The 26,503-nt window shown below is 39.9% G+C and overlaps 1 protein-coding gene across 1 annotated transcript in view; it reads right to left on the bottom strand.

Annotated features, from left to right (window-relative positions):
• The window catches only part of LOC109421901 (putative uncharacterized protein DDB_G0286901), a 223,122-nt gene extending 212,941 nt beyond the window's left edge, over positions 1-10,181 (bottom strand). The window contains exon 1 of the mRNA XM_029874846.2: positions 7,277-10,181. Coding sequence (XP_029730706.1) covers positions 7,277-8,105 — 829 coding nt within the window. The 5' untranslated portion in view covers positions 8,106-10,181. The remainder of the gene's footprint in view (positions 1-7,276) is intronic.
• Positions 10,182-26,503: the final 16,322 nt, after the last annotated feature.

The raw sequence follows: 26,503 nt of genomic DNA on the forward strand, positions 1-26,503 counted from the left end.
CCAGTTTTTTTTTTTCAGAAAATCTAAAGAATTTCTACAAAAAATTCTCTAAGAATCCTTTCAGATAGATTTCCATGGGTTTCTTCCATCAGTTATTCCTGATGTATTAAAAAAATCTTTTAGGGATTCTCTTCGGAAATTTCTACAGGAATTCCTTAAAAAAATATTTCGAATTTTTTTTTTCTAAATTTTTTCAAGAAAAATTCTTGAAATCCCTCCAGAAATTTGTGCACGTTTTTTATTTTCAATAAATACATTAGAGATTAGATCAGCAATTACTCGAGAGATTCCATTTAAAATTCCCAGAGTTATGGGTCCAGGAATTTCTCAAGGGATTTATCCAGAAAATCTTCCAGGAATCTCCCTAGAGAGAATTCTTATAATTTGTCCAAGTATTGTTCTAGGAGACTATTCATACATGTTTTCTCAAAAAATCTACAAGAATTCCTTTAGGAAATTCGTCTATGGATCTTATTGAAGCTTATCTATTATTTTTCCGGAAATACGTCCACAGATTGCTCCAAATATCAAAAAATAATATTCAAATATTCCTCCGGGATTTTTTTTTTTAATCTTTAGAATTTTTCTCTAGGAATTCCACATACAGCTTCCCGAAGAATTTTTCCAGCTACAGGGCACAATTGTCGGAAAAAGATAAAGTTCGGCCAAAACTCTTTGTATGTGTTTAATCGAAGTTATAGGTTGTCTAAATATGTTATATAGTATTTTTAGTGTTTAAAAAGGGGTATTCAAAAATAACGTAACTTCAAAAATTTAAAAAAATCAGTAAACCCCACATTTTTTGCGTTTTTTGTTAAAAAATCAATTTGAATTTAATTAAATAATCATCTTTCGAACAAAACCAATTAAGTTTGTTTAAAACGTTTGAAAAATGTGGGAAAATAAATATTATTTCAGTCAAAAATGGAAAAATAACGTAAAATATATGAAAAAACATGACTTTTTTTTAAATAGCTCTAATTTGAAAAACTGCAAATTTCTGCAAAATATTTAAACGTTTTCATGCAGCCCTAAGCATGATGTTTAAGATGTACTATTCGAAATTGCGGCGACACGCGACGACACGAACCGTTTCTTAACTTAAAAACTACAAAAATTTCTAAGGTACAATATATGAAAATTTGAAAAGTTTTGTGACATATTAGTTTTGCACCACGCGTGCATTCAAACAGTCCAATAACAAGCTTTCATATGCTGGATAACATTAAACATATATTCCATTCTCAAAATATTATTATTTTACTTTTTTCGAATAATTCATTTTTTAATTTTATGACTTAGGCCACTTTGGCAGTGAAAATGTCATTGAAATACAAAAGCTGGTATGCTTTCAACTAAGAATCATAAAACTACAATACATTATCTTTGTTATAAGGTGAAATAAATTTTAAAAATATCAATTTCGATTTTTGAGAGTTTTGGCCGCCCCTTTGTATGGAGCCCGACCAATGTGCAGGGGTGGCCAAAATGTTTGGGACAACTTTTTTTCTCTCACAATTGGTCGGGGTTCTGCTAAACCGAACTAAAGACCATTTTTTGAAAAATTGAGTTTTCTTAGCCATTGGGTGAAGAAAATGATGATCTTCCTTCCATGTAAAAATCCAGTAATTCTGACAGCTCTTCGTGGAGTAAATTCAAAATTTCTGTTTGGCGGAACATACAAAACGTCATTTTGCATCCAACCAGAGTGAACTGTTAACCATTCGATAGAATCAGCGAAATATTTTAGTTGTGATCCAGGTGATGAACATTTCAAGTTCTCCTCATCCCCGTCAGATTTCTAACTTCTAACCGACTCATAGGAACAATCTGTAAGAGAAATGAACACGTAATTAGAAATATGGGTGTTGGAAGAACCAATTATGTTTCGATGGCGCTGATCGCCATTTTTCCAAATCACTTTCAGCCAGACCGAACCAAGTCCAAGGCATTTTAGAATCAATTTATTCTCAATAATACAAAAACCAACTGGTTTTTAATACCAGGGTTATGTCGATACACCTCATACTGGTAATTTAACACAGGAGCCGTCATTGAACAACAAGCCTAATAAGAATAATAAAGCTTGAAAAAAATTAAACAGTTGGTTCGCTTTGGCTGATCGAAAAATGGCGTTTTCACGAAAACCATCCTTGAGAAGAATGTTTAGAACTTGATTCAGACTTAACGACTGACCTTCAGCAAGGTAATATAACCTAGAGGTGTCGCGCTTGGTTATCACTCAGATAATCCAAGTTCAAATCTCTTTCATATTTTTGAAAACTTTTTTGCACTTAGTGCACTTTGGCAGAACATTTTCATGGTTTTCTTCGACCAGTATAAATTTGAAGTACACCAATTGCTCCACATTCACATCTCAGGACCTCAGGGCATGCAAGGACATCGTTTGACATAATCACTCTTGCTCTGTGCCTCCGCATACACCGCTTATGAAGAAAAAGCATGGGTGGGAAGGGCTGAGCTGGGAGGGCTTCCGCCGTTCATATTTCTAACTGTTTTGAGACCTTCGTGCTACCATACTATACGCGTCCTCTTTGATTCATGTAAAGGATTGAGAGTGATATCGATTTGAATTTGATAGGCGATGAAAAATCGGGATTTTTTTCACTATCCAACTGGTTTTATCTGAAACAAAAAAAACACATTCAGCCAAACTGAACTATTAACCATTTTCTGATGTTTTTGATCAGCCAGAGTGAACTGAGTGCAAAGTACCAAGAAATAAAATGTAATTATATCAATGATTCCAAATAATTTACACGTATTCTTCATTTCTGATGGTTAATGAAGGCTTGTAAGTTATATGTATGCGGAAAAGTTTCAAATAATCTCCGCTGTTGTTTATTTGTGAGTGGTTGAACTTTAAGCTTAATTATCTCGGAATTATCTTTTTGGCGCTTAGTTCGGTTTAGCAGAACCCCGGCCAATTGTTCAAAATTTCATTTAATTTGGTTCTCTGGTTTCGGATCATATCTCCGTTCAAAAATTGGTTGTCTAAAAAATAGCGTTTTACGAGAACGGTTCTAACTTCGCGAAACATTAACCAATCGTGCCAATGATGCGCATATAATAGGTTGATAAACTGTCAAAATTTGAGAATTTCAGATGAACACTATGAAAAGTTATAGCATGTTGAACTTTTTTGAAAGAGTAATAAAGTTGCCTATCCCAAACATTTTGGCCACCCTCTGTATTTATCCAAGAAGTTCTTCAGAAATTCCTCCCGAGATTCATTCAACAGTTTCCCTGGGATTTCTTCAGATCTTCTCTAGAGATTCATGCAGAAGTACTTCTTGAAATGCTACAGGGATCCTTCCGAAGATTTCCTTAGACATTACTTCGGGGATTCTTTCAGACATTGCTGCTCAGATACTTTCTGAAATTCCTTCAAAAAAATCGCCGGAGACTTCTCCACAGTTTTTGGGATTTTTTCAAGAATTTCAGTAAGCGGGTTTCTCAAACTGGTTCGATAGCTGAGTAGTAGCGTGCGAGCCTGGTGATGTCAAGGTTCTTGGTTAGAATCCGGTTGCCAACAGAAACTTTTCACATCTCTGATATTCTGCAAATATTAATGCTGACAAGAAAATATCAGAAGAAATTTTGATATTTCCAGGATGCTTTTCAATACTGGCTGTGCAAGCACTAGAATAGAATACAATAGAATTTCAGTAACCGGGTTTCTCATTTTTTTTTTTCATGGGTGTTTTCAGAAACTTGAAATTTCTTCAAAATGCGGAAACTCTTTCCTTCTGAAATTCTTCAAATGGTTATCTCCAAAAAAATCCTTGAGAATTTCCTTCAAAGATTTCTGGATGCTGTGATTCTGTCAGAAATATGCCCTGAGCTTCATTCAGAGATTCCTGCTGGATTTTTTTAATATTCCTCCAGGAAAATTACGAGAATTTCTTCCAGAAATTGCATTATATTATAGTTGAAGATTTCTTGAAAGAATCCTCCTTTGAAGAAAAGGCCCCGCACGATGTGGTTCGCTTCAGGGTCATATTTTGTGTAGATATTTTAGTCACTTGATTCCTCTTTAGCAACTGTCTTGGGCGGTTCATTTACTGCCTTAGGGTTTATTAGGGATTGATTGAGAAGCTTTACATGTCAGAGGGATTCATTCAAGAAATTAATCTTAGAAGCAAAAATTCGTGAAAAATAGTCCTATGTAATAAATAGACGGTCCTCTTGCATGAACGCCGATCTCAGGTAAAAAGAAAAACATGTATATGAAAAATAAAATAGCTGATTATCTTGGTGAAGGTTTCGTTCACAAAAATGCGCTCGACAATATGATTTCCAAAAATAAATCCAGGCTCAGCTAGTTTTGGTACATTGAACCGCTCAGCTCGTGAGCCGAGCATTTTCAATGCTTGCCCTGGAGGAAAACCTGAAAGAACTTCCGGCGAAACCCCCGGAGAAAGTTCAAGAAGAATCTCTTGAGAATTTTCTTCTGAAGTTTCTAAATAAACCTTAGGAACCTTTGGACAAATCCCAATTTTAATTTCTGAAACAGCTCGTGAGAAAATGAGCTCTTCTTCTTCTTTCGTGGCTCTACGTAGCCACTGGGACTTGGCCTGCCTCGCTTCAACTTAGTGTTCTTCGAGCACGTCCACAGTTATTAATTGAAGGGCTTTCTTTACCTGCCATTGCATGAATTCGTACATTGTGAGGCAAGTACAATGATACACTTTGCCCAGGGAGTCGGGAAACGGCGTGATCATAATTTTCAATTTTTTGGTAATTCCGTTAATCAATATCAGTGTTTTATTAGTAACTCAACATTTTGAAGATGCAATGACATGTTTATAGTTACGTTTTAGTTATTTTTTTAGTTTCGCATTGTTTTTGAAAATAATTGAAATAATTGTTATGGTAAATCATCAATCAGCTTCCCAAAAAATTAACCAGAATGACCTTCTAAAGGAATTCCCGGAAGAAATTCTACACGAATGCCCAGTGGAATTTCTAGAGGAGTTTCCAAATAAACTGTTTAAGGGATTCTCGGAGGAACTCGTAGAGACATTCCTCTAAGTACACCTAGAGGAATTCCCAGATGAACTTCTAAACGAATTTCCAAAAGAGCATCTAAAATAATTCCCTGATGAACTCTTAGAGGAATGTTTGGGGTGACTCCTGGAAGAATTTCGGAAAAAAATCTTAGAAGAACTCTTAGAGAAATTTTTTCTCATAGAAGAATTCTCGGAGGAAATTTCGGGCATTCCTTGTGCAACTCCCAGAAATATTTTTAGAGCAACTAGTAAAGTAATTGCCAGAGGAACTTTTGGAGGAACTCGTAGAGTAATTGCAGAAGCAATTCAAAAAGGAATTCAAGGAGGAACTCGCAGAGAAATTACCAGAGGTATTCAAAGATGAGTTCTCGGATGTACTCTTAATGGATTTCCCGGAAGAATATCTTGAGGAATTTCCAATCGGATTTCTAGAGCATCTCCCGATGGAACTCCAAGCAGAATTCCCAAGAAATTCGTGACGAAATTCCCGGAAGAACTCGTAGAGAAATTTCCGTATGAACTCAGATACTTCTAGAGAAATTCCTGGGAGAGCTCCTAGAGGAACGTTCGGGGAAATTCTTAAAGGGCTCTCCTGGCATACCTAGTGCAAGTTCTAGAAAAAACTTATATAGCAACTCGTAGTAAAATTGCCTCGGGAACTTTTTCCCAGTGAAACTCGTAAAGGTGTTTTCGAAGATATTCGAACTCCCGGAAGTACTTCCAGACGAATTCCCGGAAGAACTTTTAGAGACAGTCACAGTGAAACTTTTAGTGTAATTCTCGAAATTCTCGGAGTTCCTTTGGAATCCCGGAAGGAACTCGAACGGGAAGGAATTCCCGGAAGAATTCCTAGAGGAAATCCTGAAGAAATTCCCACAGGAACTTCTAGAGGAATGTTCGGAGAAATTTCTGGAAGAATTTCCGGAAGAACTCTTAAAGAAACTTCTGGAAGAATTCCAGGAGGAACTGCTACAGAAATTGCCGGAAGAACTCCTAGAGGAATTACAAGAGAAACTCCTTGAAGAATTATCGGATGAAACTTCTAGTATTTCCAGTGCAATTTCTATGAACTCTTAAAAGAATTCCCGGATGTACTCGTTGAAGAACTCGTGGAGGAATTCTCGGAGGTGCTCCTAGAGGAATCGCCAGATGATCTCCTAAAGGATTTCCCAGGAAAAACTTCTAGACTTCTACATGAATTCCTGGAGGATCTCCTAAAAGAATACTCGGAGTAACTCTTAGAGGAGTTTCTAGAGGAAGTACTACAAAAAGTCTCAGTGAAACTTCTGTAGCAATGCCCGAAGAAACTCCTAGAAGATGTCTCGAAGGAAACCTTCGGATTTCCGAAGGATCTTCTAGAGTTCTGGAGATGAACACGACAACAACCTTTTTTCAGAATCACTAGCATCTTCGGAATTCCTAGATTCTTTTTTCAGCCATCAGTTATCTTCAGGAACCCTCGGTATCTTTGTGAACTCGTATCAATTCGAAGGACAAACTCTTTCACTTTTTTTAGAACTGTTATAAATTTGGACCAACAAAATGGACCACCGCTGAATACGACCCTACAAATGCTATGTATGCAGATGACTCCATTGCTTGAAATATTGTAATGCAATAAATCAAGAAATAAATGCGTTTTTGAGATCGGCATAGAAAATTAGAGTTCGGCAGCGGCGGGGCGTAGGATATCCATGTATTGTGCAAGACTGTATAGCATAATATGTATGTAAATATATTGGAATGACTGAACAACGCAAATCTTTAACGCGTTTTTCATAGTGAATGAGGACGCTAGAGCCAATACAGTACGGACCCGATTTTGTTAGTCCCATTTTGCGATGAACTTTTTGCTCTTATTATCTAACGGTCAAACTTTGATGAATTCAATTAAGATCATCATCAAACTACTGCTGAAAGGCAGAACATACAGAGATAAAAAGTGTGAATATCGGTTTAGATTTTCTATGGGAGCAAAAAATGTGTTCCGTGAAGGGGCTGAAAAACTCGGGTCACTTATGTAGTCAATGATGCGGTTCCAGTGAGGAGAAATTCCTCATACTGCGTAGATTAACCCGGGAGCGAGCAGTCGCGTTTTGTACTGAGTTCACGCACCATGAAAAATGCACGCTTATGGTACACAGCTTGAGTGTCGTGTTGCTAAAGGAAGTTGAAGACGTGACTGCTCTAGGGTTAAGTATAGATCAATCTGTAAGCATACAATACGACTATTTAGTACTCACCGATCTGCGGGACGTCGTACTGCCGCTGACCTCGTGCACTGCGCAGCATCAGCTGGCTCGCCATATCATGCGGAATGGTCGGCATATTGCCGCTTCCGTCACTACTGCTTCCACCACTACCGCTGTTACTACTGTCCATGGATCCTCCTCCGCCACCCCCGGTGGCCTCCATAGAACTTCCTCCCCGTCCACCTCCTCCTCCGCCTCCGCCATTGCTATTACTATGCGATGATCGTTTGTTGTTGTTCGGGTTTCGCTGCTGCTGCTGCTGATCTTCGTCGCTGTTGTTCAGATCGTTGTTGCTGTTGATGTCGCCGTTGTTGGGGTTCGGTGCCGGTTGTCGGGTGTTGCGCAGGTCGTAGTTGTTTTGCACCCCGAACAGTTCCTGTAGGCCGCGGGGTTGAACTAGGGGTCCGACCGGATGGCGCACCGGCACCGGTGGACTCAGTTCGGGCAGTTCGTTACTGGTTAGATGATTGATTACGACCCCGACGCCGTGGGGCGACCTTTCTGGGGCGGATTGCTGGGGCGCCGGGAGCAGCACCTGTTGTTGGTGATGGTGTTGGTGCTGCTGGTGGTGGGAGGGTGTCGAGGATAACGAGGGCTGCTTCATGTGAGGCAGCACCAGAATGGGAGGCGGTGGCCCCGCGGGGATACTGTTTTCCGCTAACAGCTCGGACATGTCGTCCAGTTCTTCTAGGAGCTGGGCTGCTGCGGCCGGAGGAGGGGGTGGCGCTTTTATGTAAGCATCGCGGGCCATGTGTAGAGAGTAGGTGCTGGAGAGCACGCTCATGTACGCCAGGATCGGCAGGATTTGGCGACGGAACATGGCTTAGGAGTTTGTGGTTCCGGAAGGACTATGTACAGTGGATTACGAGTCAATCACAACTGGTGAGGAGTTGTGAACTTTTTTGGGGGATTGAGGGTGATTAAAGAGGGTGAGGAGAGTGAAAGACACGGAGGAATGTGGAGCGTGATGGGGAGAGCGAGTGGTAGGGAGCAGTGACAGGCAGTCACACGTACACGGGTGACCTTGCGTGTGCGCTCCCAAGCGGCGAAACAGGCGAACCGCACTCACGCACACGTAACAAGTTAATAATCAACAGGTTCAAAGCCAACTTCGATTCTCGCCTGTTTGGTATTTTCACCGCCGTCTTTGTTCGGAAAAATTTTCACCTGCCTGGCCGCGTTGCGGTCGGCCTGCTTGGATGTGTTTTTACTTATTACACTTTCCTACGATTGTCCGTTTCCGCCTGGCGGCTGTTCGACACACTCTCACAACGGCTGGTATGCAATCGTACACTCCGCTTTGTCAGTCTATTTTTAGCACATCCGTTATGAATCCACAGCGCGCACTGTCCTTTTCCGATATCGATTGTGGAAGTTGTTATCCTGTCGCCGTTTGCTTTTTCACCTTTGCGAGAACCGGAGAACCGAGAGCCGTGGAATGTGGGGAGGAATACGGGTCGCGAACGCGCCGGGGTTTTCAGTGATTTTCCGACTCCTCCGACTACTGGAGGCGACACGGACGTATCCGGATCGATCCCGAGAAGCACTTGTGTGTTTAACCCACCGATATCACAATCTCTTCGCCGAAGCACACACGCACACAGTTTTCACTTGATTTCACCTCTTTCGCGACTCTTGCCGTTTTACACTTGTAAGCTCTTCTTTTGCCGTACTTCGTAAATCTTCTTCCTTCGGAGCGGATGCTTCCGACAGACAGAACCGAACGCTGGACTTGTCAGTGTATAAAAATAGACTCTGGGTATCTCTCGTTCTCTCCGGGGGGTTCGCTTCACGTATGCCGCTGTATGCGGATGTGTGGATATAAGGAAATATCCTGTAAGCTAGAATTTCATTCCTAGTCGCTACAGTTTGCACACACTTGAATCTTCTTCAGTTTAATCCGTTTTTGTAGAACTCAGGGAACTGTTTTTCGACTTTGGTACTTGGGTATCCAGAAAACAAGCACTTCTTCGGTTAACACACTTGCTTAATATCCACCGAGCAAGAAGGATTCACGATTCAGAACCACTTAAGAACTGACCTAATCACCGTTCGGAACACGGATTAGTCGAACGCCTGCTACGGTTGAACCGTCCTGTTCTTCTAACACTCCGCACAACTCGGCTCCGTTCTGGTAGCTGTTGCTATTGTTGTTGTTGCAGTTGGTAGTTGTTATTATTGGTGCTGCTGCTTCTGCTGTTGCTGGTGATGATGATGATAAGGGGGCAAGTTGGACCACCCTGGGAGGCCGCTTTGGCCATGACGCGCGTTCGGGAACCGTGTACAACACACTAACTGCCTCGTCAAGGGATGAAACGCGAATGAGCGAACGCCAACGGTGAGCCACTTTTTCCTAGGTCCTAGTCGTGCACCGTCCCTTCCCTCTCCTCAGAACCACCCCTCACCCCAAGAAATCCTTCCCCAAAAAGCCTTCCAAGGATGCACCCGCGAGCTTTCGGTCTGTAGCTCTCTTCTCATTCTCTCCTTTCCACTCGCCGACGAAACGACGACCACGCTCGTCACGTTCGCGTCAGGATGCCCCCTCGTCGTCGACTCGCAGAACTGCGCAGGCGCCCCGATTTTCATTCAGGAGTCAGGACCACCGTCAAGAAGCCGCTCTCGCATCTCGGCTGGCGTCGGATCCACCATCGCATCGCTGCTGCCATCGTCGACGTCGACGTCGCCGTTATACCCCTATATGTATGCTACGTCGACGTCACAAAACATCCGGGGAATGCTACTACTCAGCACGACCCGCATCCACCGCCCGCCTGTTCAAACCCGGCATCCACCGCCCGTACGCCCCCGGAAAAGCTCCGGCTCCCGAACGGTGTAGGTAACTTTTCCGCTTTTCCAAGCACAAACAGGTGGAGGATGGCCCTTCCTCCTCTTCCACCACATGTAGCTCTCGGTTGCACTTCGACGGTCGGTCGGTTGGTCGGTCGGGCGGTCGGATGGAATCTACCTGTTTTCATTCTTGAACCGGGAAAGAAGCATGACGTAAGCTCGCCGCCGCAAACACTTTCGCAACGCATATCCCGGGCCGAACCGGATCGGATCCGGTGAGAACCGAGGAGCGAGTGGAGTGAGTAAGTTCTACTGGGCTTTCGGCTGATTTTTTTTTTCTCTTCTTGTGATGGGTGGTTGTTTCATTCCCGGAATTCGGAGGGCTTATGTGATTCCCCTTAATGGTGGTGGTGGGGAGTCGGTGGGAAAGTGAGGGTTGGTCAGGTAGCGTCATGATTAGAATCAGCTGGTTCCCGTTTCCGGAGAATTGCGAGCTTGTCACCCTCGGTTAAGTGGTTTTTCACTGGCACTGGCAACTGTCGGTGGTGGTGGTGGTGGTGGTTGCGAAAGAGGCAGTCAAGCGGTTATTTCATAATGTTGTGAATTGAAAGGATTACGCCGACGATGAGTGAGGCAGTAGTTATTTCCGGGGACACTGTTCCGCAAACAATGACTTGCACTGTTGTTGTCGCTTTGGTTTGGTGTTTGAGTTGCGTCAACCTGAAAATTATGCATTAACCTTGGTTTCTATGCTTTCATATAATGAGCTTTGTTTGCCCGGTGGGGCTTTGGAACTAGCCGGACGTTACAGAGAACTACGAAACAAAGCGTTGAGGAAGTTAAAAGTATGATGAGATGTTGGAATATAAAAATAGTTTACTTTTATGATTACGATTGCTCTCTTTTGTTGCTTAGTTTTTTTCATCATAATGATACCATTTCAATGCGTGTCGCGTTATAGAGAAACAAAACCAACCAACGATGTATGTTTTAATTCTTACGTTTACTGCAAATTGATTATGATAAAGAATTAAACTTTAATTTAAACCAAGGTAAGTAAAAACATCTTGAATTTAACTATCTATCATACGCGCTATTACAAGTATTTATTTAGGTTAATAATAGAAAGCAAGAGTTTATAATTCTATTGGTATTCAATCCCAAGTACAGTGAAGCTGTTTGTACTTCTAACGATGGACGAGCGGTTGAGGGGTGTTTGTCCCTTACATTATCCCCCTTGTTCCACCAGAACCGTAGCCTCGGTGTCACATTCTACTTCCACATCGAGTACGGTCAGTTTGACGACTGGAAGTTAACGGATTCCTCAGAAGTTTGACTAACCTTACCTTACTGGTTCGACTAAGGCCTGAGTGTTTTCTGCTGTACGTGAGAGTTGTCTCCATTCCACTCGGTCCATGGCTGTTTGTCTCCAGTTCCGCACTCTGCGTAGGGTCCGCAGATCGTCCTCCACTTGTTCGACCCACCTTGCTCGCTGCGCACCACGTCTTCTTGTACCGGTTGGATGACTCTCGAGAACCATTTTAGTCGGCTTGCTAGCTGACATCCTGATGACGTGACCCACCCACCATAGCCTCCTGATTTTCGCGGTGTGGACGATGGTTGGTTTTCTCAGCAGTTGATGCAGCTCGTGGTTCATTCGCTTTCTCCAAGCCCCGTCCTCCATTCAGGCCCGTGCACAGAAGTGGCTCCAAGGGAGGGGTTTTTGCCAATGTCTGCAAAAGACGGAGGAGCGCCTAGTGTATGAAGCGTCGGTGATGGGGGGGGGGGTTTACACCCAGAACCACCCCTTGTGCACGAGCTTGCCTCCATTTGCTCTCCACCGTAGATGGTACGCAACACCTTCCGTGGGAAAGCTTCAAGGACGCGTTGATCATCTGCCCGTAGAGTCCATGCTTCGTGCCCATAGAGCACTACCGGTCTAATCAGCGTTTTGTAGATAGTTAACCTCGTGAGACGCGAACTTTGTTCGATCGATTGTTCTGCGGAGTCCAAGGTAAGCACGATTTCCTGCACAATGGGCTTCTGAATTTCTCTGTTGGTACCGTTGTCTGCGGTCACCTGGGAGTCCAAGTACACGAATTCTTCAACCGCCTCGATTTCATCACCGTCGATATGAATTCGGGGTGACGGGCGCGGTGATTCTTCCCTGGAGCCCTTTGCCACCATGTATTTTGTCTTCAACACATTAATGACTAATCTGATTCGCCTGGCTTTATTCTTTAGCCGGATGTACGATTCCGCCACTCGTGTTTATCCACACTCTTCTTATTACACCTTCCAAGACGACGTTAAACAGTAGTAAGCACGAAAAACCATCACCTTACCATAACCCCCTGCGAGATTCAAAGGGACTCGACAGTGCCCCTGGTACTCGAACTACGCACATCACTCGATCCATCGTCGCCTTGATCAATCGTATCAGTTTATCCGGGAATCCGTATTCGTGCATAATCTGCCATAGCTGTTCTCGATCGATTGTATCATACGCCGATTTGAAATCGATGAACAAGTGATGTGTGGGCACGTTGTATTCGCGGCATTTCTGCAACACCTGGTGGATGGCGAACATCTGGTCCGTTGTAGCGCGTTCGCCCATAAATGTGGGCTTCGTGGCCGTGCGGTTAGCGGCGTCAGCCGTCTAGGCGTTTCGTAAGCTCCGGAGTGCGGGTTCGATTCCCGCTCCAGTCGGGGAAAACTTTTCGTCAAAACGGAAAATTCTCCATTGGGCCACTGGATGTTATTATGTGTTGTCCGTTGTCTCGTGTATGTAATGTTCAGTCTGTGCAGCCTCTGGCTGAAGACGGTGTAGTGTCTTTTAAAAAAAAAAAAAATCCAGCCTGATATTGCCCCACGAACTCTCTTGCAATCGGTGATAGACGGCGGCATAAAATTTGAGAGAGTATCTTGTAGGCAGCGCTCAGTAGTGTGATCGCGCGGTAGTTCCCGCAATCCAACTTGTCACCCTTTTTGTAGATGGGACACACGATACCTTCCATCCATTCCTCCGGTAATACTTCCTCCTCCCAAATCTTTGTAATGACCCAGTGAAGTGCTCTCATCAGTGCTTTTCCACCGTATTTTAGAAGCTCGCTTGGTAGTTGATCTGCTTACAACGGCTTTGTTGTTTTTCAACCAGCCAACCTCCTCCTCAATCTCTTGGACGTCCAGTGCTCATTCTCCTAGATCAATAACCACGCCACCTTCGGTGCTTGCAACGTCGCCATTGAGATGCTCATCGTAACAGTGGCGTAGCTAGGAATTTAGGGGCCCAGTGCGAAACCAAATTTCTGGCCCCTCCATGAAAATTACAGATGTACATATTTTACAATAGGGGGATTCACTCAACAGCGTAAACTGATTAAACTGATTAAACGACGCGATCACCAAGGCAATCTTTGATTATTTCATTCGCAAAATCATGAAACATTTCAAATAAGCAGAAAATCATGGCAAACGCAGCAATTTAATCTGTTTAGTGAGTACCGCTAATGATAAATCTATCCTTTCAACTCTCAAATGATCACGCCGTTGTATTTTTTACAAATCGTTGAAAAAAATCTCGACTTTTGTACTCAACATTAGCGTGAAGCTGGCAGTGGTGGCCAACTACAGTGACCGGCACAAAAAAGATCCACCATATAGTGATTACCGTTTCTAGTGGAAAATACATGCAAAAATGATAAAATATAACTTTCAATGAATGCATTACATCCATTTTACATTGTTTTAGTAATCTGTGTTGAAAAAAATTTGGTTTTTTAGGAATAAAATTATTTCTTATGAGATAGGGAAAATTGTTTAAAAATTGGGTATGACAGAAAAAAAGATCCACTTTGCAGTTAATTCTGAAACTTCAAAATTTCGCCAAATTTTCACACGTTTTGCTTCTTGGTTTATGCTGTTGATATATTTTTGACACGTGAAATTTATTTTGACATGAGTATTATCAATTTTAGGGTAATGTTGGGTTGTGGTCCTCCATGGGTTCTTCGATAGCTCATTTATTGTGTGTTCCACTCCCCAACATCGGTTTTTCTTGGGTCCATAGTCATTAGAGTAGGGGTTTGAGGTATCCGGGGTAATCACATTTACGTGTCCTTTGTCCACAATTCATTACACATTACACACGTTGGTTGAACACAAAACGAATATATTTTACACAAATAGTTACATATATTTACACTGATTGTTCTTAAAATACTACACAAATTTACATTAAAACAGATTAAAATCCTGTGCGGTAGGCCGTTCTTATCGCCTTGGAGACCTTACCGGCACTGTCTTATCACGATATGGTACATAACTCAGTTTGGCAAAGAGAATACATTTTATCCCCTATCCGTAACTTATTCTCTCACTATTGCATTAGGGTGACTCTCCAACAGGTAATATGGGGCGAGTTTATTTTTCATGGTTAATATAATTGGTAAAATTTTTCCAAACTACAGGTGTTATCTGTAAGCAAGAATGAATGCTATTAATCTACAATACAACAATAATTCAGCTTTCAGACATACAGGAATGTACTTTACAATTTTCATGACTTTTGGTCGACTACTTAAGGCAAAGAAATGCACATGTTGTGAAGATTATTAACCCTAAAAGGGATACCTGGGGTCCATTGGACCCCAAGCGCCTTTCAGAGCTCGTCTTTGATGGAACACACTCAGCGAGGTGACGAAACTGAGGCCATGAAGGTATCCCTTTTAGGGTTAAGGATTATATGATATTATTTGATACTACAACTCAAACTCAACACAACTCAAAACACTCTGACGTTTGTTTATCGCAATGATCACCTCCATCTGCTTGTACTAAAGCTTGCTGGAGGTATATTCTATCTTATACACTTTGATAATTACAAAATGTCAATGTATTGTAAGTGGTACAAACTGGTGTTCAATCATAATGCTAACTTTTAGCATCAAATTCCACTGTCGCTTCAATACACCCATTCTCAGAATCAAAAGTTTGCAAAAAACAAAGCGTCAGATCATCTTGCTGTCTTCTGCAATATTTTTTGTTGGAATGCAAGAAATAAATGTGCTGAAGGCACCAGCATGATTTGACGTTAGTATCTCTTGCAATCATTCATTTCATGTGTGCGCATAATTTAGCACCAGTGTGATTTCATTTTGCAAGGTAACATCAGCGCACCATGTGTACCACTTGTAATACATTAAAAATGTGTAATTATCATTGTGTTTATGATAGAATATAACTCCAGCAAGCTTTATTACAAGCAGATGGAGGTGATCATTGCGATAAATAAACGTCAGAGTGTTTTGAGTTATCAAACAGTATCAAATAATATCATATAATCCTCAATAATCTCCACAATATGTGAATTAACTGCTAAGTGGATCTTTTTTTCTGTCATACCCAATTTTCAAACAATTTTCCAAATCTCATCAGAAATCATTTCATTCCTCAAAAACATTTTTTTTTCAACACAGATTACTAAAACAATGTAAAATAGATGTAGTGCATTCATTGAAAGTTATATTTTATCATTTTTGCATGTATTTTCCACTAGAAACTGTTATCACTATATGGTGGATCTTTTTTTGTGCCGGTCACTGTAACTGACACTGACAGAAGGTTAAAAATTATTTTCTGTATTCATCCATGATTTTTTTCAGGGATTTCTGCAAGAATAAGTACATCCCGGAATTTCACCAATGAGGGTAAGATTTTTTTTCTAAGAATTATGTTGAAGTTTTTGAACATTTTTTTAGGAATTGCATCAAGTAATCCTTACGGAATTTCTTCACAGATTGCTTTACCGTTTTCTTAAAAAAATCTTACTTGAATAACACAATTACAAGGGTGTTATTCAGTATTTATCTAAACACTCCTTCAGGAATTCTTACAGTGTTGTCTCCGAGGATGTTTTCAAAAGTATTTCAGAGTACGTCAAAACATTCATGAAAAGGCTCAATCGAATATTTCTCGAAACATTTGTTCAGGAACAATAATATCTCTGAGGATTTATCCATAAGATCCATGAATTCTCAAGAAATTCTAGAAAAAAAATCACTATAAAAATTCTCCAATGATCCAGATATTTTTGCAAGAAATGACATCGGAATTCCGGAATTCGGAAGAGAAGTCTTTATTCAATTATTATATTATATACAATTTATTCAAACATTCCATCATGGCTTCTTTCAGAAGATCCTCTAAATATCCCGTTAAAGATTATTCTACGGAAGTCAAGTATTTCTCCATAGATTTATTCACGAGTTTATTTTGGAATTTCCTCAAGCATTCATTACTCATCTTGGCGTTCCTTTAAAGATTTCTTAAGAATTTCTTACAATGGTTCCTTTACAAATTCCTTCAAGAATTACTGCAACGCTTTTTTTGACAAAAAACTGCAAGGATTCTTCAAGGAGTTTTTTTTAAGTTTCATAAGAGATTCATCCTAGAAATCCTCCAAGAAATTTCCGAAGAATCCATTGGATAACAATTTAAAAAAAATCCTCCAAGGATCCATACGGGAGTTCCTCTAAGAAAATTCTTAGAGGAACTTCTGTAGGATTTTCTTCCAAAAATCCTTCTGGATATCTTCCCACGAATTCTGAAATATCCATCTACTCTAGGAGTTTCCCCAAGGATTCCTACAGGAATTTTTGCTAGCATGCCTCTAGGAACTCTTCTAAAAATTTCTTTTGCGACTTTTGATAAGACTCCTTAAACATTCTTTCGAAAAATCTTTTGATAAACCATTCTAAGTTTCCATCAAACTATCTCAGTCAAAAATTTCTCCAGGTTTTATTAATGATTTCTTCAGAAATAAGAGATGAACCAGTCCAAGTCTCTAAAATAAAGCGAATTGAATTCTTCAGAAATTCCCCCAAAAACTTGTTTACAAAAATCTCTGAGGACTCCTGGTAGGGCCAACGTGCCTTAGAAATCTTACAATCCCATATTCATCTTATTCGAAAACAAAGCGATTACGACATTGATTGATTACGTAATTTTTGTTATCATTCATGCCACTTCTGACAAACAAGCGCTTCATTTCTTTGTTTTCAAAAGGATGAAAACAGGAGCGTATATGCTTATATAGTAAAGGAAAAGATACCTGATTTTATAAGATTAAATTCAAAAACATTCTTCAGAAGTCCTCCTAAGACTGTTTTTCCACTTTCGTTAGGAATTCTTTAAGAATCGCTCCAAGAATTCCTACGGGATTTTTCCATGGATTTTTAAAATATTTCTTCAAAGATCTTGTTGGGAACCTCTGCGAATGTTTCATAAATCGGAAGAAGCTTTCCTTGCTTGAATTATTCAATAATTTCTCCAAGAGCTCTACAGAGGATTACTTTTGGGATTTTTCCAGGGATAGCTTTAAGAATTCTACCAAGGTTTCATTCAAAATTCTAAAGGAATTTCTTCAAAGAGGCCTTTTGAAATTCTTCCTAAACACCCTTCAGGAGCTTTCCCAAAGATTTCTTTATTAGTTTATCCAATAATTCTTTTGCGATTTCTCCAAAGATTCAACTGATTCAAATAAAAAAGTAATATTTTTTTAAACATTCTCACAGAAATTCCCCCAAAAAATTCTACTGGTATGCCTTCAAACATTTTTGCGATTTTTCTTAGGGAATTGTTTGTGAACTTCCTTAGATTTTTGGAAATGCCTTAAGTAATTTTTTGAGATTTTCTTCGACCGTTCCATTCTAAATGCTTGCTTTTATTTTGATTCGCAAGAGTGTATCTCAGAATATCAAAAGTAACAGTAGACGGAATTCCGTAAGGAATTATTAAAAGAAATTTCCATAGGAATTAATAAAGGAATTTTCCGAGGAACTACTAGAGATCTTTTTTTTTTGATTGCCACCTCAATTTACAAACGAATTGACTAAGGAATTTTCAAAGTACCTGCCAAATGAATTTTGAAAGGAACTATTGGAAAAAAAAACAAAAGTAATTGTCAGGTTTATTACCAAAGGTACTGCCGGTGAAACTTCAAAAATAATGCCGTAGATATTTTCAAAAATAAAAACCTATATCAATTTCGAATATTATTGTCAAGAAATTTCCGAATGAGTTACCGAACCAAATTTCAAAGGAATTGCCGAAAAAGTTAAAAAAAAGTCCCCAACAATAACCTTATAGGAAATTCAGTATCAAATTCAATTAAAATACTAGAAGGATTTCCACAGGCTTTGCCAAAAAAAACTCCGCCGAAGTTGTAAATGGAATTTAAAAAAAAATCCGTAAAAAAAATTCTGAAGTTTGCAAAGCCATTGCTGAAGCATTGCCGAGAACTGGTTAAAGAAGTTTTTAAAGGAATTGCCTAACAATTTCTCGAAAGAATTGCCGTAGAAATTTTCAATGAAACTTGTAACAGGAATGAAACTTGTAACTTGCTACCAGAAGAATTGCGAACACAATAGCTGAGACAATTTTCAAATGATTCGCCAAAGAATTTCTTTAAAAATAATAAAGAATAAATTCGGAAAAAATATTTAGGAATTCCCGAATCGATTTCCCAAGAAAATTTTCCGAGTATCTGCCGAAGGAGTTTCCAAATAAGTTTTCAAAGATATTCCTTATTGAATTCCTACACGGATTTCCAAAATAATTACTGAAAAAGATTAAAAAGAAATTTCCGAATGAAAATTTTAATTAAAAAGGCAAGATTTTTTTTTAAGAATTCTCACATAAATTCGTCCAAGAAATGTTATTGGAATTCTTTCAATAAATTTTTTACGTAATCTTTTCTATTGATACCATTAAAGATTTATTTAGCGATAACTCCAATTTCATCCGGATTTCCTTCACGATTTTTTCTAACGATTTCATCAAACATTCGTTCGAAATGAGGAACTCCAAGAACTTTTTCTTAGATATCTTTTACGATTTATCTTGGAATCAGTTCCAGGACTTCTTTACAAATTCCTCCAAGATTTGCTTCGAAAGTTGCTACAACGATTGCTTCGGGAACACCTTGAAGTGTTTCTGAAGCAATTTCTTCAGTGGAGTTTTTTTTTTGAAGATTTCAAAAAACCGATTCCCATTAGAAACGATGATTCCTTGAGTAAATTTCCCAGAGGAATCCTTTAGGAATTCTTTCAAGATTTGTTTTCAGAAGTTTCTGCGTGGGTTCTTTTTGAAATCCCTCCAATGGTTTTTCTTGAATTCCTTTCAAGGATTTCTTACGAAGTGTAAGAGATGAACCAGCCTAGGGCTGAAAATCTCTATAATAAAGTAATAATAATAAAAATCTCGTTAATACAGATAAAAAATAATAATAATTCTTACGCAGCATTGTTCAAGCATTTTAAAAATTTCTTCAGAAATTCCAATTGCTGTATGAAATCGTTCAAAGATTTCTTATGCAATTTTTTTAATTCCTCTTTTACAATTCGTTCATGAATCTTTTAAGCAATTCCAGTATAGACTTAATATTTTTCTCCAAGGATTTTTTCAAGCTACGTTACAAAGTTTTTTTCAGGGATTTCTCAAAGTTTTCCATCAGATAATCCTACAAGGGTGAACACATTCATCCCCAAAGGATTCCTGCACAAATTCACTCAAGGGGTGTTAAAAAAATTCCCCCAATGCTTCCACCAGAAATTTTTCCACGGAAATCTATAAGAATTCTTTAAAATTGTGAGTGTAGAATTAGCATTTAAGTTAAAATACACACTAATAAAAATAAAAAAAAAAATTGAAATTGTTTTTTGATTTGCATCAACGAACTTGAGAGGAATTCTTAGGGGTTTATGCCATTGATATCTTTGAAAAATAATATAGGCATTTCATAATTAATTCTTCCAAAAATACCTCAGCTTTCAAAATTTCTTCAGGAATCCTTTACGTAGTTTCTCTAAGTACTTCTTTCCGAATACTTCTTAGAGTTCATCTAGAAGATTCTTCGAGGATTCCTTTAAAAATTCCTTTTTTTTTTTTAAATTCCTGAAAGCATTTCTACAAGGATTCTTTCGGGAATTGCTCCGAATTTTCTTTAGAAAATCTCACTAGGATCCATTTAGGAGACATACCTGATCAAGCATGATCTCAGAAATTCGTCATAGATATTTTCCATGAGGAACTCTTGCAATGTTCCTTCTTGGAGAAGTCCCAAAAGAATCCATGGATAAATTCCTTAAGGTTCATCTAAAGGTTTCGTTAAAGGACTTCATGACATAATCCTTGAAGGACTTTATGAAGGGATCCGAAGAGGTATTCCTGAAGGAATGCTTAAAGGAATTCGCAAAAAAGAAAGAATTTTTGAAGAAATTCCTGAAGAAATTCTTGGAAGTGTTCCTGAAGGAATCAATTCAAGTATTCCAAAATCAATGCTTAGAAGAATATCTGAAGCAATCTATGCAAAAAGTTCTGAAGTAAATCTTAGTGGATTTTTTTTGTAGAAGTCTTTGAAGTAACTGCATGATAAATCGTAATAAATATTTCCAAAGGCAAGGTAAGTATTTACATTGCCGAAGGAATTCTTGCAGAAACCTTTCAAGGAATACTTGGAAAGAAGTACTTCATGAAATCATTGGAATACGTTGATTGCACTTATTTTTCATAGCAAAAAAAAATCGACAAACTATTGTTATTACGCTTTTGACTTGACATGTGTTTAGATCATAATTTTCATAAATGCGGCCCCATAATTTTAGCTGCTACCCTAAATTATGTCAACATCTATATTTGGTCCTGTTATCAGAATATCAGGGACGTTTTCACAATGCTCATAAATTATACTTCCAAATCGGTAATGAATTTCTCAAAATCAAATTTTGATTTCTAACACATTTTTCTCGTAATTTTGGGGCCATCTATGTGGCCCATTCCAATAAACTCTTGATGATCACGAAGGGGCCCTCACATACCTATCAGCAGTTCTGCGAAGGTATGTTGAACTTATACTTATAAAGGAAACTTTCGCTATTTAAAGAAATTTATTCAAACTAATGTTAGAAACCTTCCTTGATTTGGAGGCCCCCTAAATTCGGGGGCCCGGTGCGGACCGCACCCATCGCACCCCCCTTGCTACGCCACTGCATCGTAATGCTGCCACTACCTCTCGAAAACCTCACGCTCGCTCGTGAGAAGATTTCCGTGATTATCTCGGCACATGTCGGCTTGTGGCACAAAACCTCTGCGCGAGCGGTTCAGCTTCTCGTAGAACTTCCGTGTGTCCTTGGCGCGGTAGAGCACTTCCATTGCTTCGCGATCTCGTTCTTCCTTCTGGCGCTTCTTCCTCCGGAAAACTGAGTTCTGCCTGTTCCGTGCCTGTCTATAACGTGGCCTCATTCGCTCTCGTACGGTGTTGCAGCACTCTAGCCCATGCTGCATTCTTTTAGTTTTTCAACTGTAAGGTCCGAGAAGAATTTACCGTCGATTAGAACGTGGTCGATTTGGTTTTCTGTTTGATGGTCGGGTGATCTCCAGGTGGCTTTGTGGATATCTTTGCGAGGAAAGAAGGAAAGAAGAAAGAAAAAAAGCTTCGGACTACCATACCATGGGAGGCTGCAAAGTTTACGCATCGCTGGCCGTTATCATTCGTTATCCATTATTATTCGTTACTAGCTGTCCCGGCAAACTTTGTCTTGCCGTCTTGTAGGGGTTTGACAACTCTTGACCTCAAAATAGCAGCGCACCCTAGATTGGTTTCATTTCGATCGCGTTGATTTCCTTCCCAGCTCATGTAAAATCAGTACTTTTTCAATTTTCCAACTTTTCCAGATGATTTTCGTAACTTTTTATACATATAAACACAGCCACCACGAATACGAATCGAACCATGCAAGACTCATGCTGATCCGTCCACCCGTTCTTGAGTTTTGTTGCCTCAAAGGAACTTCAAACTCATTTTTATATATATAGATTGTTACCATTCGTTTTTCCTTATAGCTTATTCCAAGTTGCAACTAAAATAAGCTTAAGCAAAGGAACTTTCGGGAGACTTCCTGAAAGTTATCAGACGTTTATTTTTGTCATTATCATTCTCCAAGTGCAATTTTCACTTATAAAAGAAAAAAAGTCAACCTCCTCTGCATTCCCCAAAACTTTTAAATCCGCCCATCTATGCAAATAATCTAAATTGCTCCCACATGCGGTTGCTCCTAGCTAGGCGTATTTGAATATCCATTTTATTAACGTCAATAGAAACATATCTCCACACATCCACAAAAGCCAACAATGGAAAAAGCAACTGCGCATCGTCTCCTCTACTGTTCCGTATCGGAAAGTTTCCTTCGCAGAAGCTCCACAAGAGCAGCATATCAACTAACCAAGCCAGACTCCGCCACCAACCAACAGCCAGCCAGCCAGCCAGCAGTCAACCGTCATCATCAACCCCAGAAACAAACATCAGGCAGGTGGAGAAAACCTTGAATCAAGCAGCTTCCCCTTCTAAATGGCGGAGGCTCCACGTCACGTCCACAGTTGCATAGTGGGACGGTCTTGGCCGCGCTGCTAAAAGTTTTTAGGTAATTACAAGTATTCCGTTCCACTAGCGCAGCGCCCACGTTTTGCTGTCACACTGCGACAATTGTTCGGTTATTCTCCTCCCGTCGCGTCGTGACTTCCATCTCGCCCTATCAAATTCGCTGATCGGAGCCATCGGAGCTTCCCGCGCGCACCACCCGGTTGATTTCGCTTTGCAATCGGAAGCCATCCCTAGCGAAACGTGACAAGCCATGCCAGATAACGTCATCACTCGGGGCTCGCTGCTGTATCGGGGATTTTTCCACTCGAAACTACACGGTGCTTGTTAAGAAGTTTTCCTTTCTTTGTCTCCTCGCGATTCCGAGAATCAGAACGGGAAAGCTTTCCAGTTCATTGAGAAGTTCCATTCAATCATCATCGGGGGCAGAGGATTTCTGGTGAAACACCGAAACAGAAATTGACGAAAAAAAATTTGGGGGGCCCATAGTGGGAAGGGTCGGATTTGCGGGTGCTATTTATAGATTCTGATTCAGTTGGAATACAGCAGCAGTAATGAGAAAAATGTAACCTTACGCTAAAAATAGAATGCTTTTTGAAGTTATTCTACGATTGCTTTAACTCTTATCACAGGAGAAATCACCCAAGAAGTACACTTGTACACAGGGTCGTACCTTGTGGTTTCAAGAGCTGACTCCCGTATAGCCGAAAGCTGAAATCGTTTCCAAATGTACTAGCGAAAATATCCATGTTGTCCGTGAAGCACACAAATTTACCAGATTTCAATCAAAGTCGTGTGGAAGTAGTGGTGAGGCTAACCCCTTCACGAGAAATGGGTTGGATAGGTCTCCGTTAAGGGGAATTGAGGAGGTAGGAGCAGAGAGCTGGTACACGGTAGCCTGCCATGGGAGATAGTTGGACGGAGCGTAGTTGATGAGAGCCTTCAACCAAAATCGAGACGATCTGTCTGCTAATGGAGGTGGCTTGGCAAAATCATCGACTTTGCGTCCACAAAGTCCTTCATAAGCAAGGGCCATGAAACAGCCCTGTTGCGACTTTGCAAGTCGATGGATGATGCCAAACAATATCACGAGAGACTTGTGAAAACTGCAGCAGTGGCAGAACTGGCGAAAGCAAAGGTTACGAAGTCTACCCAGACGGCCCAAGCAGCACACAAGTCCCAAAAAAGTGGCGACAGCGCACGTTTTTGGTTGCACAGGAGCTACATTCATGCGATTTTATCTCAAAGGCAGAATTACTTGAAAATGACTCTTGTCCAACCAAAAACCTGCGCTGTCGACACTCCTTTGTAACTTGCGTGCTGCTTGGGCCTTCGCTTTCGCAGGTAGCCCAAAGGTGTGGCAGATGCAACCCCCCCGTAACTTGACAGATGAGCTCAGTTTCGCGTACCTACTTGCAAATCGCAGATGTCGCTACTGTTCGTAAACAACGAGTCCATCCTTCACTGACGCAACAATTTTTGTCCATGTGAAAACACCTTTTTGTTTCGTGGTGAGTGGAAGCCAACAAAAGGCTAGCGTTTCGTATCAAAAGGACGTATTCAATAGAAGCACAAAAACTAATGTTCATTAAATTGAAAATATTTTGATTTTTCTTCTTGTTGTAAGAAATGTAATTAAAGCACATGTTTAAATGGTCTTCCATATTAATTGGTGACTGCGCATGCTAGACCAAACCGAAGATCACACTCGAAAAAAAAAATATCTGCAAATGATTATTTTTAACATCCATTTTGGCTTGGCCACCAGATATGTAACTGTAAAATGTTGGCATAAGTAATCTAATTTATTACTTGCTGGTGCTTAATAACCGCACTAGAAGAAAACATGAGTTTCTTATTAATTTTATGAAAGCCGACTGTTCACGCCAGATTTGTTTATAATATTCCTACATACGAGAAACCCACTGTAAAGTTAGAGATATAGATTCTTTGTATATTTAGCTGTATTCAGTATTTGATCGTCCATGATACAGACCGGGCGCGAATAAAGATTGTATTCCAAGTAACTGGATGTGTAAATTATTTGCGATAAACTGGAAGGAGTCCAAAGTAAGAAAGAACCAGTAAGACGCTCCCTGACTATCGATCACCGACTATTTTGCCCTAGATTTTGCCTTTACTTGTTTTATATATATAATTTTCGCTTCTAGTAAAAAAATCATCATGCAGCACTTAAAGCCTGTATCCGCAATAATCGGGACACAGAAACACAGCTGTAACTCTGCAATAGATACATTAAAATTGCTCATATTCGACCTAATAACATCTTCAGATGTGTTCATTTCACCTACAAAATTTCATGTGAATCGGTGCAGTACTTTTTTTTGTAGCAATGAAAGAGTAGAATGTGCGCCATTGAATTTTGTACTAGTTTTGCCCCTAGTTTTGCTTAAAAGCGCTGTAACTTTTGAATTTGGCAAAGGAAATGGCTGAAATTTTAAACACAAACCTCTCAATCTACATTTGTTGTATAGGCAAAATTTCAAAAAAATCGATGCACTATCAACAATTTTATAGTCGAAACATGTATTGGGACTGAACGAGATTTTAGCCCATCGAACAGCAATCAGTCAGCATCCTTAATTGTTTCGATTGCACTATTGAAAATACTATACCAATAATCATAAAACTTTGCAGGCATAATATACACATAATCAACTACCTTCAGTGAAAATTTAATGAAAATTGGCAGGGAAATTCAAAAGTGATGAATATGCAAACATCGCACATGAAAAACACGAAAAAATTTCACCAACACTCACCCCTATCAATACCAATAGCTTTCAAACCAATTGATCAAAGTTGATGAAATTTTGCAAGAAAATGTCTCTAAAAGTATCATAACTGCTAGCGAAATTTCATAATTATCATCACAGAACTTTGAACTGTAGCGTAAAAGATTCATCTATTATGCGAATGAAAATTAGTCATGACTGTACAAAATGCTTAGAACCACGTCTATTTGTTTTACACCCACAGTTAAAAGTAATGCATCGATTTTTATGAAATTTGGCACAAATAATAAACATACACCAAAGAGTTCTCAGTCAATTATTTGGCCAATTTTACCGATTCATTACAGAGCTACAGCCGTGCTTCTGTGTCCCGATTATTGCGGATACAGGCTTTAATTGTGCTTTAATTTGCATCTACCACAAAAAAACGGAAACAACAAATAAAGGTTTCTGTTTAATGTTTTAATATTTTTTGTTCGGTTTGTTATTGTCGGTTTTCGTCCTTTTCAAAAGTAGCGCTTGCCGCTTTGAATCTGACAGTACCACCCGGACCAAAATTTTTAGGTACGCTGACGTTGTTCGGCAGCTGTCAAGAAGCTCCCGGGTTGGGCAGATGCGACTGCTTTCGATAGTCGTCAGGTGAAGGGCTGCCTGACGGTGCCTGCAAGGCTTGGCGGTTACTAACCCCGAAGGATGGTAGTAATGCCAGTAACTTGAACCCCAACCGGGCGTTCCGGAAAGCTGAAAAGGGTGGGTTTGAAGACGCTGGCCCATTTTGGGCTGTTCGGGCATTTTGGGGCTGTTCGGACTCGTTTGGAAGTTAACCATCAATGTGAACTCCTTTTCCCGATCAGCCTAGATAGCTGTGTAGTGTCGGTAGCGGTTTTCTCAATTGGCTAAGAATAACACTACGGACCGCCTGATCCAGTGGTAAGAGTCCACTAAACAGTTGACCCCTAATTCATGGTGTGATGCGGCTTTATGCTCACCCGAGCAGAGGAAAAAAGCTCAATAATTGAATATTTTGATATGGAGATCAGAAACTGATATTTGTTTTTTTTTTGAGATAAGAGGTAAAAGTACTGAAAATAATATCATGAATTTACTCTTGGAATATCGTCTTCATAGCACATTTAGCTCTTGGTAAGATCTAACCAACAGCAGTGAGCTATTCGATTGATCTTCAAATATCAAATTTTCTATTGGTCAGAAGGTTTAAAAACAAATTTTTGATATTAT

This window comes from Aedes albopictus, chromosome 3 (genome assembly GCF_035046485.1).
Source record: "Aedes albopictus strain Foshan chromosome 3, AalbF5, whole genome shotgun sequence".
Classification (NCBI taxonomy): Eukaryota; Metazoa; Arthropoda; class Insecta; order Diptera; family Culicidae; genus Aedes; species Aedes albopictus.